Source organism: Ursus arctos, unplaced genomic scaffold (genome assembly GCF_023065955.2).
Source record: "Ursus arctos isolate Adak ecotype North America unplaced genomic scaffold, UrsArc2.0 scaffold_2, whole genome shotgun sequence".
NCBI lineage: Eukaryota > Metazoa > Chordata > Mammalia > Carnivora > Ursidae > Ursus > Ursus arctos.
In genome coordinates, this window is record NW_026622874.1 from 38286829 (window position 1) to 38301917 (window position 15089).

Below are 15089 nucleotides of genomic sequence, written 5' to 3' on the forward strand. Positions count from 1 at the left end.
CCCTTGTGCCTTTGGCCAGGTCCTTTTAGAGCTGACCCAAAGAAACCTGAGGCTACCAAGCAGTCACCTAAGACATTAGCTGTTGTCTTAGGAGCCCCTGTATTTAGTACCCACGCCGACTTGGAGTGATGCCTGTAAGAGCTATTCTAACCAGAGAAGGAAAAAAAAAAAGCCTTGAGATACATAGGCTGTCTTTTCTCTGGCCCCCTAGAGGTGTAGGTAGAAACCCTAGGTTGACATAATTCTCAGGAAAGAGCAGGGCCACCCAGCCACGAAAATCAATCCCCTCCACCTCCTTTTTTCCATCCCCAAGTGAGCGTATCACTCTGCTTTTTCTCTTCTTTTCCTCAGCTCCGCACAGACTCGGAGAAGCGCTCATTGGCTGAAAGTGGGCTGAGCTGGTTTAGTGAGTCAGAGGAGAAGGCCCCCAAAAAACTGGAGTACGACAGTGGTAGCCTGAAGATGGAACCCGGGACTTCGAAGTGGCGGAGAGAGCGGCCCGAGAGCTGTGATGATTCCTCCAAGGTCGGAGAACTGAAAAAGCCTGTGAGCCTGGGACACCCTGGTTCCCTGAAGAAGGGCAAGACCCCACCAGTGGCTGTCACGTCCCCCATCACTCACACAGCCCAGAGCGCCCTCAAAGTCGCAGGTGAGCCTGGAGTAAAGGAAGGGACGAGCGCGAAGACCTATCTCTTGGGTTGCTCCTCTTCTTAACGGTCCTTAACCCACAGGATGACGGCAGACATTTGCAGAGTGCTTTAATATGTATGATCTGGTCTTCACAACAGTCCTGTGAGTTAGGGAAGATGGGTGTTACTATCTCCACCTGACAACTGTAGACATAACTCGAAGGGGTTAAGTGGCAGAGCTGAAACCATACAGCTCCGAAGAGGTAGAGGAGGGAGTGTGTCATGTTCAGAGACTAGTTTGACCTGCCTTCTGACACTTCCCAAGACAACTGGCTGGTGTACTTGTCTTCACAAGGTACCTGCTTGACCTCCCAGGGAGGTCCCAAGAAAACAATAAATCAGAATTGTATTGCTCCCAGAGCTGGCCCCTTGGGTAACTTCTCACCTTCATCCACATTTCCCTGCAGCCTCTCCTTACCAGGATGTATGGCCATACTCTCAACATCCCCTCCTTTTTTTCCTTCCTTGACCAGTTGTTCGAAGCACTTCTTTCTTAACAACCTTTGTGGTTGCCTCTGCCATTTGAACCAAAACGAAATATCCTGCTCTAGAAGGAGAAAATAACAAAAAGCAAAACGAACAAACAAAATCCCAAGGCCACTCCTACCCAGTCTCCTTCCTCTGGCAAGAAATGTCATCCGCTTACGTAGTACCCGCTTACCTGTGTTGAGGCCTCAAAATTCTATAGTACGTTGACAATGTTTCCTTCTCCTGTGGAGGGAAAGAAAAGGATTTGCCAGGATGCTGCCAGGATATTGGCCAGTTTCGGCTACTCTTACCTCCTTTCCTGCCCTCTTGCAGGCAAACCCGAAGGCAAAGCTACGGACAAGGGTAAACTTGCAGTGAAGAACACGGGGCTGCAGCGCTCCTCTTCGGATGCCGGCCGGGACCGCCTGAGCGATGCTAAGAAGCCTCCCTCCGGCATCGCCCGCCCCTCCACTTCGGGATCTTTTGGCTACAAGAAGCCGCCTCCAGCCACAGGCACAGCCACCGTCATGCAGACGGGTGGTTCAGCCACTCTCAGCAAGATCCAGAAGTCCTCAGGCATCCCTGTCAAGCCCGTGAACGGACGCAAGACTAGCCTAGATGTGTCCAACAGTGCGGAGCCCGGATTCCTGGCTCCTGGCGCCCGTTCCAACATCCAGTACCGAAGCCTGCCCCGGCCAGCCAAGTCCAGTTCTATGAGCGTGACCGGCGGCCGGGGCGGACCTCGCCCCGTTAGCAGCAGCATTGACCCCAGCCTCCTCAGCACGAAGCAGGGGGGCCTTACACCCTCCAGACTGAAGGAACCTTCCAAGGTGGCCAGTGGGCGGACCACTCCAGCCCCTGTCAATCAGACGGATCGGGAAAAGGAGAAAGCCAAAGCCAAGGCAGTGGCCTTGGACTCGGACAACATCTCCCTGAAGAGCATTGGCTCCCCAGAGAGTACTCCCAAGAACCAAGCCAGTCACGCCCCAGCCACCAAGGTGGCAGAGCTGCCACCAACCCCTCTCAGGTACCCAAACTGGGGAGCTTCCTCCTCGTCTGTCTGCTCTTTCTCATATCCATGTACTCCTGAGACTAAGCGAGGCATGGCCTAGCCACTGTTGCCTCTGGACCTTTGCATGGCTCTTTCCCCTCCACTCGCCTGTATGCCAAGTTCCTTCTCCCTCTTTCAAAACCCATCTCGTTTATTCTGTCCCCCATCAACCCTTAACCTGTCTTCAGCATTTGTACTAGTGGTGTTACTCTCCTCTGCTGACACACGTGTATCCATTTGTTCGTAAATCCACCTGTGTCTCCCACGTGCATGTGCCGTCCCCCTCACTAAGACTTGAAGGACCCCAAGTCAGACACAGCAGATTTCCTTCCGACGTATTCCACGACATTGGGATAAGCCTCTGCTCTTAAACAGCCAGACACGGGGCAACTAGACTAGGAGTACTCTGAGGTCCCATCTGCCTCTTGCTTCTGGAACTTTGTGGTTCTAAATACTTTATTTAATTTTCACTTCCCTCAGGGCCACAGCTAAGAGCTTTGTCAAGCCACCCTCACTAGCCAACCTAGACAAGGTCAACTCCAACAGTCTGGATCTGCCATCATCGAGTGATGCCCACGCTTCCAAGGTCCCAGATCTGCATCCCACAAGCTCAGCAAGCGGGAGCCCTCTTCCTTCTTGCTTCACCCCCAGTCCAGCACCCATTCTCAATATTAACTCAGCCAGCTTCTCCCAGGGCCTGGAGCTAATGAGTGGTTTCAGTGTCCCCAAAGAGACCCGCATGTACCCCAAACTCTCAGGCCTGCACAGGAGCATGGAGTCCCTCCAGATGCCAATGAGCCTGCCCAGTGCCTTCCCCAGCAGTACTCCTGGCCCCACCCCATCTGCCCCCGCCGCTGCACCCCCAGAGGAAGAGACAGAAGAGCTGACCTGGAGCGGAAGCCCCAGAACTGGGCAGTTGGACAGGTGGGTGGATAGAGACAGCTGAGCCTGGGTCTGTCCCCATGCCTCTGGCTCTTTTCAACAGCAGTAACACGGGCCCTTTGATTGCCACATTGTGACTCTGAACATTTTTTCACACTCGTTAAGTAATTTCGTTTGCTTCACAACAGCTCCATGAGATAAGTAGGAGTTTTACATTACTATGTTTATACGTTATTATTATTATTATTATTATTATTATTATTATTATATTATCATTGTGATGCTTGTACATTAGGGGCACCGGTACACAGATGTTAAATGACTTTTCCAAGATTTCATAGTAAGTTTCACCTGTCATCCGAAGCTTTTGCTTTTGAGGCCAGACTGGTTTCTGTTATATCACACATTAATAGGATCTTTTAAATAGCTAGCCACATCCTGATTCCCAAACAGAGAAAAACATTTAGCATTTCAAGTGAACCTCTCAACGTGTAAGCCCAGAGGCGGACTGCAGCTATCTTCCTATTTTGTTTAGAGAGATAAAGGAGCTCACAGTCTGATGTCCTGTGTCAGGTGTTATGTCCCGCAAACCTATGGTCCCAAATAGTTTCTAAGGCGGACTCACATGCTTCTCTTTTTTTTTTCTGCACAGTAATCAGCGGGATCGGAACACTCTTCCCAAGAAAGGGCTCAGGTAACCCTTCAGTGTCTTTGCCTTTCCCTGTATCTGGGGCTCTTGGTCTGTATGAAGAACTGTAACCCCACCTGTCCTGAGCCCCAGTCATGAATTCAGTGTCCCCTTTAGCTGAGTTACTTGCACGCGGTCCCTGTGCGTGTGCCTCGTAGCGCCCTACCCAGGCTTACCGTGATGTGTGAGTCAGCTGTGTAGCCAGTGTTCTTCCTTGGTGACAGAGGAGAAACAAGTCGGCACATGGGAACCCTACACCTGCCTGTCCCAGCCCGTGCTATCCCAATCCTGACCACACGTCCGCTCTGTAATTTTCCTCCCTCAAAGTTGGAGGGAGAACAGGCTGCCTCGGGGGTCATTCACATGGGCAAGAGCAGGACACCCCAGTCCTCCACCAGGACCGCAGCACGGAGTTCTTTGGTGAGGTAAAGAACTCCTGCGATTTGGAAGCCCACATACAGAGCTGCAAAGCTCTGCCCTGACCTTTGGGGTCGAGGCTCTCGTGCCCCCTCCGTCATTTCAGTCCCCACCTCAGGATGGCTCATAGAGAGACCTGCTGGTCCTTCGGGACCCCCTTGATGGTGTAGGAGAAGATGCTGAGTCAGCACGTGTCTTGTGCCCGCCCCCGCCCCCGGCCCCAGGCAGCTCTGTCCGCTCCCCCTTTTCCTTGTCCTGCGCTCAGAACCTCCACAGCCACCAGGCCTCTGATAGCACTTCGTGGCTGCGCAGACTGAGTCCTTCTGTCTCCTACAGGTACCAGCTTCAGTCCCAGGAGGAGGCCAAGGAGAGGCGACACTCCCATACCATTGGTGGGCTGCCCGAATCCGACGACCAGTCAGAGCTGCCTTCCCCCCCTGCGCTCTCCATGTCCTTGAGCGCCAAGGGCCAGCTTACCAACATAGGTCAGTGTTTCCGGTCACTCGCTGTGGCACGGGATGAAGCAGGGCTCACCCTGCCGTGTGAGGCATGGCAGCTGGGCTTCGGGTTCCATCTCCTCTATGACTCCCACTCAATTGGGTCGCTTCCTGGTGCCTCAGTTTATCCACCCAAACTCAGACGGAAGGCAAAGGGCTCCAAGATCCTCAACTGAAAAGTCGCCCCGGGCACCAGGTGTAGGGTGCTTGTGGCATCCGGGGTCTGGATGATGGCACGGGAAAGCCGTCAGACTAGTGCAGGGAGCAGGCAGTCTGGCCAGAAAGGAGCCGCCACGCCCAGGGCAGCCATCCTAAACGGCTGGGCAGGCAGAGAGGAAGGAGGGAAGAGTTGTTGATGGCAAACGTTGGAATCTGCCTCCAAACCCAGAAAAGTACGGGTTCCCCAGCTGCTGTGGCTGGGCCGGGACCAGCCTTGCCCTGAAGGCCCCGCTGAAGACACGTCCTGGCCACACCCTTTCAAGAGCCTGAGGAGAAAGGCTGGCGAGGGAAGCAGGAGGAGATTGCTGATTCAGAGGCAGGGAGGGGAGGAAGCTTCAGGTAGAGGCCGGACCCCGGGAGCAGCAAGCCGTGATGGGCCCGGTGGGAACCGCTTTAGGACAGAGCCTGGGACAGGCGTGTGGTTTGCCATGTCTTTCTAGACCTACCTCCTCGTTCAGCGAGTGAAGGAACGCAGTAAGGGAACACGAGGACCCGTAACAGGCTATGGGGCTGCTGTGGGGAATTTGAGGGAAAACTAGGAATCAGGACCATATTGCCTGAAGAAGGGAGGGATTTGTAAGGAAAGGTCAGCTGGTGGCTGAAGGGCCGTGAGGTGGACGACGGGGCCAGGTGCACTGAGGACCAAACGAGAGGACATGCGTTGATGCTGCAGGACGAAGGGGCTGGGCTAAACCGTGGTCACCTTACGTATTCAACAGGGTCGAGGGAGGTGTAAAATCGTCTTCTGCACGGGTCCTTACGGAGGGAGTAGACATCCACCTGCCTCTGTGGTTTTCCATGCGGGTGTGAACCCTGGGAGGCTCTAAGCCCAGCAGGGGGTGGGGCGGAGGGCAGCAGGTGCTGCCGGTCAGCAGGGATTCAGCGGATTCTGACACTCCCGCCCGCTCCATCCATCGTCTGACCTTCCAGCCAGGGGAAGGCTGGGCAGAGAAGGCTGTGTTTCTTGCTGCGTCAGAACCGACCCGTGGCCTAGAAGGACACCGCTTGTGGGGGGACGTCTCAGTCCCTCCCGTAAGGCCGAGCCCGTCGGAGCCCATAGCCTGGCCCCCTTCTCTAGCTGCCTCTTTGTCATCATTCAGATCTGAGTCTTGGTCTGAATTCTTCGTCCTCCCCGGCTGCCAGTTGTATTCTACGGAACCCCAACATCCCATTTCATCGGCATATTCAAGTGATGTCAAGGTTTCGGAAAAGTTGCCAGGCCCCCAGCCTGACCTTCAAAAGTGACAGTTCCCGGGCAGGCAGGGCTGAGGGAAGGTCTTTTAAAATAGGAAACGCTGTTCCCCCTTTATTCCCGACAGCAGGGTCCTTCTGCATTAGGGCTCGATCTCCCCGGGAGAGACCCCACTCCTAAGCGCCAGCTGCCTGCACACTCCCACCGTCCCCCCACCCCCTCCTCTCCTGCTCCCCCCTCACCATGTGCCTCCCATGCTCCTGGTGCTCCATTCCCCAAGGGACCCAGAGAGCTGATGACCCTGCCTCTTCTCCTGCCCTCCCCCTCCCTCTCCTGTCCCCCTCCCCTCTGTCCTTCCAGTGAGTCCCACTGCGGCCACCACGCCAAGAATCACCCGCTCCAACAGCATCCCCACCCACGAGGCGGCCTTCGAGCTGTACAGCGGCTCCCAAATGGGGAGCACCCTGTCCCTGGCCGAGAGACCCAAGGGGATGATTCGGTCAGGATCCTTCCGAGACCCCACGGACGATGGTGAGACTTCATGCCAGCGCGGTTCACACTCATTCCAGCTCTGCTGGGTCCCCTCCCCCACCACCACCGCCACTACCACCACCACACACAAGTCTATGAGTCACAGAACATCGAGTCGGGGCCATTTCAGTTCTTTCTTCCCATCCCTTTGAAGGGTCTGGGGGCCCAGAAACCTTTGGGTGGCACCGTCTGGCACTGGGGCTTTGGGATGGAGCACCTGCCATCGGGGCCGGGGGAGGGAAATGGAGCATGGAAGGGTTACGTGGTACCCCTCGGAGTGCTCCCAAAACTGTAGCTCCTCCCGTGACTGGTCCAGCAGCCGCCTCTCCTCCCCACAGTCTCTCAGCAAATGTGAAAAGATCAGGAGTCAGGGTGGCTCTTAAATCCTGGGAAAGAATTAGGCGTCTCATTCCTCTTGCAAGAATGTTCCAGAGATCAGCTTCAGGGAGGGCCCTATGGTTGTTTGCGGTGACGTGGGTGTTAATGGCCAGAGCCTGGAAGACCGGGCTTTACGGGAGAGCAGACTTCCCGCTGGTGTTTTCAGGCCGCTCAGCCTGGAGGCATCCTTGCAGGGGCACTATGGTTCTGTCAGTAGGGCTAGGGAAGCATCAGAACGAGGATGTTACACTTCAGTCCGTTGGCCATCTGCATGGTCCCCAGAGCTGAAAAGAGGAGGCGCAGCCGGAGGGCAGAATTTGTTCTGAGCTGCTCTGATGAGAAACTCCCCTCTTCGGCAGCTTAAGTACTTTCCTGCCTGGGAAGACAAGATGATGGCTGTCCACGATCATCTCCTTTCCCTCTCCCTGAACCTTTGTGCCCCACGGAGCAGGAGCAGACGAGCGAGGGCCCGCCATCCCCAGGCTGCCCGAGAATGTAGACTGGAGGAGGCGGCTAGCTCTGCTCAGGACCTTGCCTCCTCAGCAGACACCTGCCTGTTCGGGGCTGTAGTGATACCAGTTGGGTCCCCTGTGGCGTTCTTGTTTGCTCCAGATGCCCTCCAGAATCAGAATCCAAACTCCTGCCTCAGGCTCTGCCCAGGAACCCCTCGTCCCCTGGTGCCCTCTGCTAACGCTGTGTCCTGCTTCTCTTTCAGTTCACGGCTCAGTGCTGTCCCTGGCCTCCAGTGCCTCCTCCACTTACTCCTCAGTAAGAGCGTTACTTCTCTTCCTCCCTCACCCCCCTCGCTCGCTGTTGCACTGCTCCCCAGAACCTGTGTTGGCTGGGGAACTGGGTGGGGGAGGGGCACCTCTACCTGTTCATGATGCCTTGTGGACCTGGGGTGGGGCCGGGGGAAGGCGCCTAGAGCTTGGAGCACTCCGTTGAGGGCGTCAGTTCCTCGGTGGTCTTTCTGGCCTCATCACCGATTCCTGAGCCAACTCTGGTATCTTTGGTTCCCCTCTCCTTTGAAAAATCGATAATCCCCTTATGAGAGAGCCCCTTCTGTGGCAGGGTAAGTGGGAAGCATTCATGGCAAGGTGGGCTAGGTAGGGTTAGGGTTATAGGACTCCAGCATCCTAATAGCGTACGGAATTTACCAAGTGCTCCCGGCAGCCGACTGGGCACACAGCGTTTGGCTGTGAGGTGTAACTTGGTTCTCAGATTTGTTTTGCCCTAATTCTTTACTCCTTCAAGTTAGCAGCAGTAAAGATTAGTCTTCAGATCACCCAGAGTTTCATTTCCTAGCCTTCTTGGCAATGACAAAGTTGGCTGGAGACGAGCTCCAGAGAAATCTTTTATTGGAACCCAAGGATAGGGTCTCAGCCCATCTTGCGAGGGGCCAGGGCCAAAACACTGAGTTTCAGCCTCTCCATATCTCTGAGTCACACTTCTTCAAGTTCTCCGCCCTGCCACTGGGCCTGGCTTCCTCACCTCCGTAGTAACTACCTCCTTCTCTCTTTCTCTCCTTCTGTGCTCCTTCTTCAGGCTGAGGAGAGGATGCAATCCGAGGTAGGGTGCGAAGCCTTTGTCTCTGCTTGTTAACACCAGTGCGCCCCATTCTGCCTCCAGATCTCCTGCTTCTGCTGCGGCCATAAGTTTGTATTTCTTTCCCTTTCACAGCAAATCCGGAAGCTTCGTAGGGAACTGGAGTCATCCCAGGAAAAAGTGGCCACCCTGACGTCTCAACTTTCTGCCAATGTGAGTGCCATAAAGTAGGGGAAGACCCAGGCAGTTCCTTTGGCCATAAGTCAGAGAAGTTCAGCCAGAGGAGGAGAATTCTCTCGTAAGGTATCCCCTGGACTTAGAGTCCAAGGGAGCGGGTCCTGTTCACAGCATTACAACAGAGGTTTGGGGGACTGGCCTTCTCCTTCTCTGAGTCTCGATTTTTATAGAGAACTGTTTTTGTCCCCACCCTAATTAATAGGTATGGAGAAGTTCATGCCCCGTGGTCTTTGAACTCCCTAGAGAAAGGGGGGAGGATTGTCAGTGGTTCTGCATGGAGGTGGGAACAATCTTGCCGTTGGCCATGGACACAAGCAGTCATGTATTATAGAGCCCTTAGAACTCTTTGCCGCTGCCCTGGGCGGTATGTTCCTGTCTTCGTTCGGGCCCCATAGCTGGGCAGGCACAGGACTCGCTATTAGCATTCTGCCTGGCGAGCATGACACGGCTTAGAAACACATTCTTGTTCTATCTAGTCCAGCCGCCTCACTCACAACTGCCTTTCCTTGGCCGTCTCCTTGGGCAGGTGGCAGAAATTACCTGAGCTTTAGGTTGGGAGCCAGAATTCTTTGTTTCTGCCCTCAACCTGCCCTCCGTCCATCCCAGTAGAATGAGTTTCTCTTTCTGTAGGCCTTGATTTTTCTACCCTGCGAGATGGGGGGAAACGAGGCCGCCTCCTCTCACTAGGCTGTGGTAGTTTCTCCCCTGTGACCAAGTTGCAAACAGAGAACATAAGAGCCATTTTCCCCCAAAGCTGTAAACAACAGCTGAGCCGGATTTGCAGGAGCCTTCCAAGTGTTCACACAAAAGTAACCATGTCTGCAGTTTCTGCAGGAGTTTCTGGGTTTTTCTTGTCCCTTCCTCTCTGGGGAACCCAGCTGTCAGGCCCGGGGGGTCTTCCTTTGGGATCAGGTAGAAGACTGTCCACCAAGATCTTGCATGTTTCCATTTTATTTCAATAGCAGTTCCCTTACCACACTGGTTATTCTCTACTATTTCTCTTTTCCCAGACCCTCCACTCGTAAGTTGTACACCCACCAGTTTGTTGGAAGCTCATGTCACGCACCGTCTCCCACTCTTGGGGAACCCATAAAAATTGTAATATAAGCAAGAACCACCTCTCCCCTCCCTTGTGCCGTACCCACCACGCCTGGTGGCCTGGGTCACGTCCTGCACACCCCAGGAAATTCACATCGGGGAGATGCTGCAGGGAGAGGCGCCAGGGAGACAGAGAACATTAGTGTGTCTGGTTCATTTACGCTGAGCCTGTCAGCCATCATGCTGTCGAGTCTGGGTGAGAGCCAAGAAAATGAATTTAGAGGGCGATTTTTCTTCGAACAGGAAGTTCCCTTTGGCTAAGAGAGAACAAACCAAACACCCAGACAGGACGGGTTCTGAATTTTAGAGGCAGATTCCTGCTGAGGGTTGGAGCCCTGCCCTCAAGCAGGAGACGTGATGCCAGAACTCTCCAGGATCCCCTGATTCCTGACGGAGCTTTTGTCATGTTCCACGGAACTTCCCAGCTGCCCACGCAGAGGGCACATCCCAGACAGGGAGGGACAGCAAGCCATTTCACCTCTCCCAAGTGCCAGCCTCCCTCTGGCACCACTACTCAGCCCTGAGGTCTTACAGGCACCCTGGTGGGGCTGAGGGTTAGGGAAGGTTCAGAGGAGGAGAGGATGTGTAGGAGACAGGAAGAACGCCTGTCCAGAGCAGAGGGAGCCCCCAGTGAGAAGGGAAGCCAGCCGTTGTTGGGGTCCCTCACGAGATGTCCAGGGACGCCAAGGAGGCTGTTGGCAGACCTTCGCAGGGATGTAGAGAAGTGAACAAGAGATACCCCGAGGCCAAGACAACAGGAGTTCCCTGGACAGTCAGTGAAAGTCAACAGCTCAGGGTCACAACAAAGGTCTGCCAAGGAGAGCCCAGGCTCATAGGGCGTGCACGTGGACGAGGCGGCTCACATTGGCCCAGACAGATTGCCACCAGCCACTTCAAACGAAAGTAGCCTCCAGGCATGTTTCAAGGGCAGAGGCTGAAAACTAGAGTTGGCCCAACAGGGAGAGAATCAGCGGCCCACAAGAGGCAGTGACGGGTGTCGCAGACCTACATCCTCAAGCTCTTGATGAGGGATCGGCCCAGAATATGCCCCCCCACTTCTTGCTAGGGTCACTGACCTGCTCAGATACCCTCCAGTGATGGCTGCTTCTCCATCCCCCCGCGTTCCCCTTTCTGGTGCCATGCTTCACTCCCTTCACCTTTCCTACACAGCTTGCTGCCCGGTGAACAGTTCAGAGTGCTAGCCCAGCTCCAAGTGGCCTCAGCGCCACCCTCCCCGGCCGGCCTCCTCCTCACGAAACACACGTGACATCTAGTGGCCAAACTTCGGAACACCCCTGAAGTTTTCCTGAGCTGCTTCTCTCCAGCCCTGCAAAGGCAGGCAGGAGAAACCAGGAACCAGGAGAAGAGGGATGGAGTTAAGAACGGAGGGCACTTGACAGCAGGGGTGGAAAGAAGCACCAAACAGTTACTACTGGGAGGAGGTTTGGACCCATGGGGGCCAGACAATGGAGGCGTTAAATCAAGATAATAGGAATGACCCAGAGCTTATGGCCCTCCTGAAGAGCAGAGGGACAGTCCCACCTCTGGTAATGACAGGTACCCGATCCCAAGTGTCCAAGAGCCTCCAGAAGCCTGCCTTGCCCTAATGCTGTCGAAGCTGGTGCCCACCAGAAAATTTCTTCAGGCCAGCCAGATGTACGATTCCACCTTTTCTGCTCAGGGAAATCAATATTCAGAAATCACCAAGAGGGTTGTTGGCATAGGTCAGTGCTAAGACACAGAAAATCAGCTCAGACTTCTTCCCGTAACAGTCCTGTCTTTCCCCCCTAGCGTCAGGCAACTTAGGAACCTCCTTGCGTGTTTATTTCAGGCTAATCTAGTGGCCGCTTTCGAGCAGAGCCTGGTGAATATGACATCCCGCCTCCGCCACCTGGCAGAGACCGCAGAGGAGAAGGTACGAGAGCTGGGAGTTCTCCTCCACACAGACCAGGGCTAACCTCCTCCCCTCCCTCCTGAGCGCCGGTTTCTCCCCCCACCCCCGCCCCGTCACCCTGAATCCTCCCCTCAAAGAATCCCCTGCCTTCTGCATCAAGTCGGGAAGAATTCCAGCGTCCAGCCCCCTGCCTGGCGCAGAGTAGGTGCTCCCGATCCCAACTAATGACACTCCTGTCACGTCTCTCTCAGGACACTGAGCTGCTGGATTTACGAGAAACCATAGACTTTCTGAAGAAAAAGAACTCTGAAGCACAGGCCGTCATTCAGGGAGCCCTTAATGCCTCAGAAACCACACCCAAAGGTAGGACATGCGACCACAGATGGAAGGAGATCAGGAATGGGGTTACTGGAGATTTTTATCTATGCCTACAATATGCCAAGTCCCATATCAGATTTTGAGAAGGTGAAGGCTCTTTGATGCCCTTCAGCGTGATGCTCTGGACTGGTCAGGGCCAGGGGCATGACCCTGCCGTCCCCGGGGATGGGGGAGAGTAGAGCAGACCGGTCATCCCTATGGGTCCTCCCCTGAACCTTGAGGGCAGAGCCCAAGTGCTGTCAAAGACCATCATTAAAGCAGCACTTTATTCTTAAAAAAACTAAATATATTCTTACCATTTGACCCAGCAGTCGCACTCCTTGGTATTTACCCAGAGGAGTTAATATTTGATGTCTTCAGAAGAACCTGGGTGTTTATAGCGGCTTCATTCATCATCTCCAGAACTTAGCAGGAACCGAGATGTCCTCCAGTAGGTGACTGGATGAAGAAACTGTGCTATGGCCAGTCCATGAAATATTACTCAGCATTAAAAAGAAATGGGCTCTCAAGCTATGAAAAGATATCGTGCAGTCTCAAAGGCACATTACTAAGTGGAAAAAGCCAACGAGAAAAGGCTCCCTGTTGTATGATTCTAACTGTATGACATTCGGGAAAGGCAAGGCTCTAAAAGGATCAGTGATTGCTGAGTGGGGTGGGGGGGCGAGCGGGCAGAGCAGAGAGGATTTTTAGGGCAGCGGAAGTACACTGTATGATACTGTCATGGTAAATACCTATTATTATACATTTGCTCAAAGCCATAGAATGTCTAGAACCCCAAGAGCAAACCCTAATATCGGCTATGGGCTCTGGCTGATAATGATGTGTCAGCGTAGAGTCATCAGTTGTAACACACGCGCCCCTCTGGTGGGGGATGCTGATGCGAGGGGGTGCATGTGGGGGGGCCGGAGGATATGGGAACCCTCTGTACCTTCCTTTCAATTTTTGCTGTGAACCTTAAACTGCTCTAAAAAATAAAGCCTAAAAAATCAGTACTTTACATTTTTACACACACACACACACACACACACACACACACACACACACACAATCTTATTTGACCCTCATATCAGTTCTCCAGGGGGGTGCAATCTACTCTTCAAATGAGACAAAGATCACGGAGGTTACCTGGGGCTCAAATGACAAGTTAGCCTTAGCATTTAACAACTAAACAGTCAAGCTTTTCTAGAGAAGGTCAAGGTGAGTAGTGGTCTGATGCCCCCAAACCCTGCAATGTCAGACTCGAGGCAGGCTTCCCGGGCAGTCAGATGGTCCTCTCACTTGTCTGTAGTCTGTTTTCCTGTTTAGTCCACTAGCAGTGAGCCCCAACCTCTGTCAGTGTTCTCTAGCCCCTTCCTCCACCGCTGACCTGCCTCACTCTGAATGTAGACTCTGCCTCCTCCTTAATCAAGAAAACAAACATTTTCAAGTAAGAACTCCATCGACTTCCCCACTCCATCAATTTATGTTCATCCGATCCTTCTTTTTCTCCCGTTTTGTTGGAAGGGGCTGTCCTTTCTGGCCAAGAGGGATCCCTTTCTGATGCTTTGGGGTGCTCCCTCTAGCGTTGATACCCATTGCACGCACGCGCACACACACGTCTACATCTTTGATCTCTTACTCCCCGTTCACTCCTTCCCTTCTGCTTATAATGCTGCTAAAGTCTCTTTTATCTTTAAAGAAGACAAGAGGTGTATCCACTATATCCTTTCTTTTTTTTTTTTTTTAAGATTTTATTTATTTATTTGTGAGAGACAGAGAGGCAGAGGCAGAAGGAGAGGCAGGCTCTCCGTGATCCCCCTCTGGGATCATGACCGAGCTGAAGGCAGGTGCTTCACCGACTGAGCCGCCCAGGCGCCCTCCACTATGTCCTTTCTTATTATAATCTTATCTCTTTCCTTTCTTTACAAACTCACCTTCTGCTTCTCTTACCCACCTAACCCCATAATTTGCTTCTATTACTATCACCCATCCCAAACTGCTTTCACTGAAATCACCAGGGACCCCCATTTTTCCAGAACTTAACCAATAATTGTTAGTACTTATTTTACTTGACTTGTATAAAATAGACATAATCCCGAACCCGACGTTTGTGGTATCAAATCAGAAGATCTATGTGACCATTCACCATGGTGCCAAGCATATAGTAGGGGCTCAAAAAAACCTCTCCTATACACACACACACACACACACACACACACACACACACACACGCACGCCAACACATGCACGCCCACACAGGCAATATCCCAAGGTTTCCAAGATTTGGCCCTGTTAAGGTCTCCTTTCTTCATTAAATTCTCCCCATAGCTTCTGAGTCATCATTCCTATCTTGACCTTATCCTACCGCCTCTGACTCCTACACAGAACCCCATTCCTTCCTTCCACTTCGTCTTCAGGGACTGGGTTCCCAGAGCTCCAGCCACAGCTTTTTTTTTTGGTTTGTTTTTTGGAGAGTGAGAGACTAGTGAGCGTAAGTGAGGGGAGGGGCAGCGGGAGAGGGAGAGAGAGAATCTTAAGCAGGTTCCACATTTAGCCTGGAGCCCAACACGGGGCTCGATCCCACAACCTTGAGATCATGACCTGAGCCAAAACCAAGAGACACTTAACTGACTGTGCCACCGAGGCAAGCCTGGGTCAAGGTCTTTTTGAAGATAGAAGGCAAAGGGTGGCATGCCTTTCCATTTATTTAGATATTCTTTAATTTCTTTCAGTGGTATTTTGCATTTTTCGGTATATTAGTCTTGCATTTCTTTTGTTAAATTTGTTTTTTATTCTATTGTAAATAGAATTGTTGTTCTTAATTTCCTTTTCAGATTATTCATTACTGGTATATAGAAATACAATAGATTTTTTATATATTGATCTCGTATCCTGCAAACTTGCTGAGTTTAGTAATCAGCTCAATAAGTTTTACAACCTCCTCTT

At 52.8% G+C, this 15089-nt stretch overlaps 1 protein-coding gene across 12 annotated transcripts in view; it reads left to right on the forward strand.

Moving 5' to 3' along the window:
• Window positions 1-15089, forward strand: part of NAV1 (neuron navigator 1) — a 242987-nt gene that overhangs the window by 207840 nt on the left and 20058 nt on the right. For 6 of the 12 annotated variants that reach the window (XM_026480666.4, XM_057315715.1, XM_057315713.1 and 3 more), the window contains 11 exons: window positions 352-649; window positions 1491-2184; window positions 2689-3132; window positions 3743-3784; window positions 4532-4680; window positions 6464-6634; window positions 7728-7780; window positions 8558-8581; window positions 8693-8770; window positions 11724-11807; window positions 12038-12149. In XM_026480666.4, the coding sequence (XP_026336451.3) occupies window positions 352-649; window positions 1491-2184; window positions 2689-3132; window positions 3743-3784; window positions 4532-4680; window positions 6464-6634; window positions 7728-7780; window positions 8558-8581; window positions 8693-8770; window positions 11724-11807; window positions 12038-12149 (2149 nt within the window). The remainder of the gene's footprint in view (window positions 1-351; window positions 650-1490; window positions 2185-2688; window positions 3133-3742; window positions 3785-4531; window positions 4681-6463; window positions 6635-7727; window positions 7781-8557; window positions 8582-8692; window positions 8771-11723; window positions 11808-12037; window positions 12150-15089) is intronic. The other 6 variants (XM_044377764.3, XM_057315714.1, XM_048225309.2 and 3 more) reach the window with 3 other exon arrangements.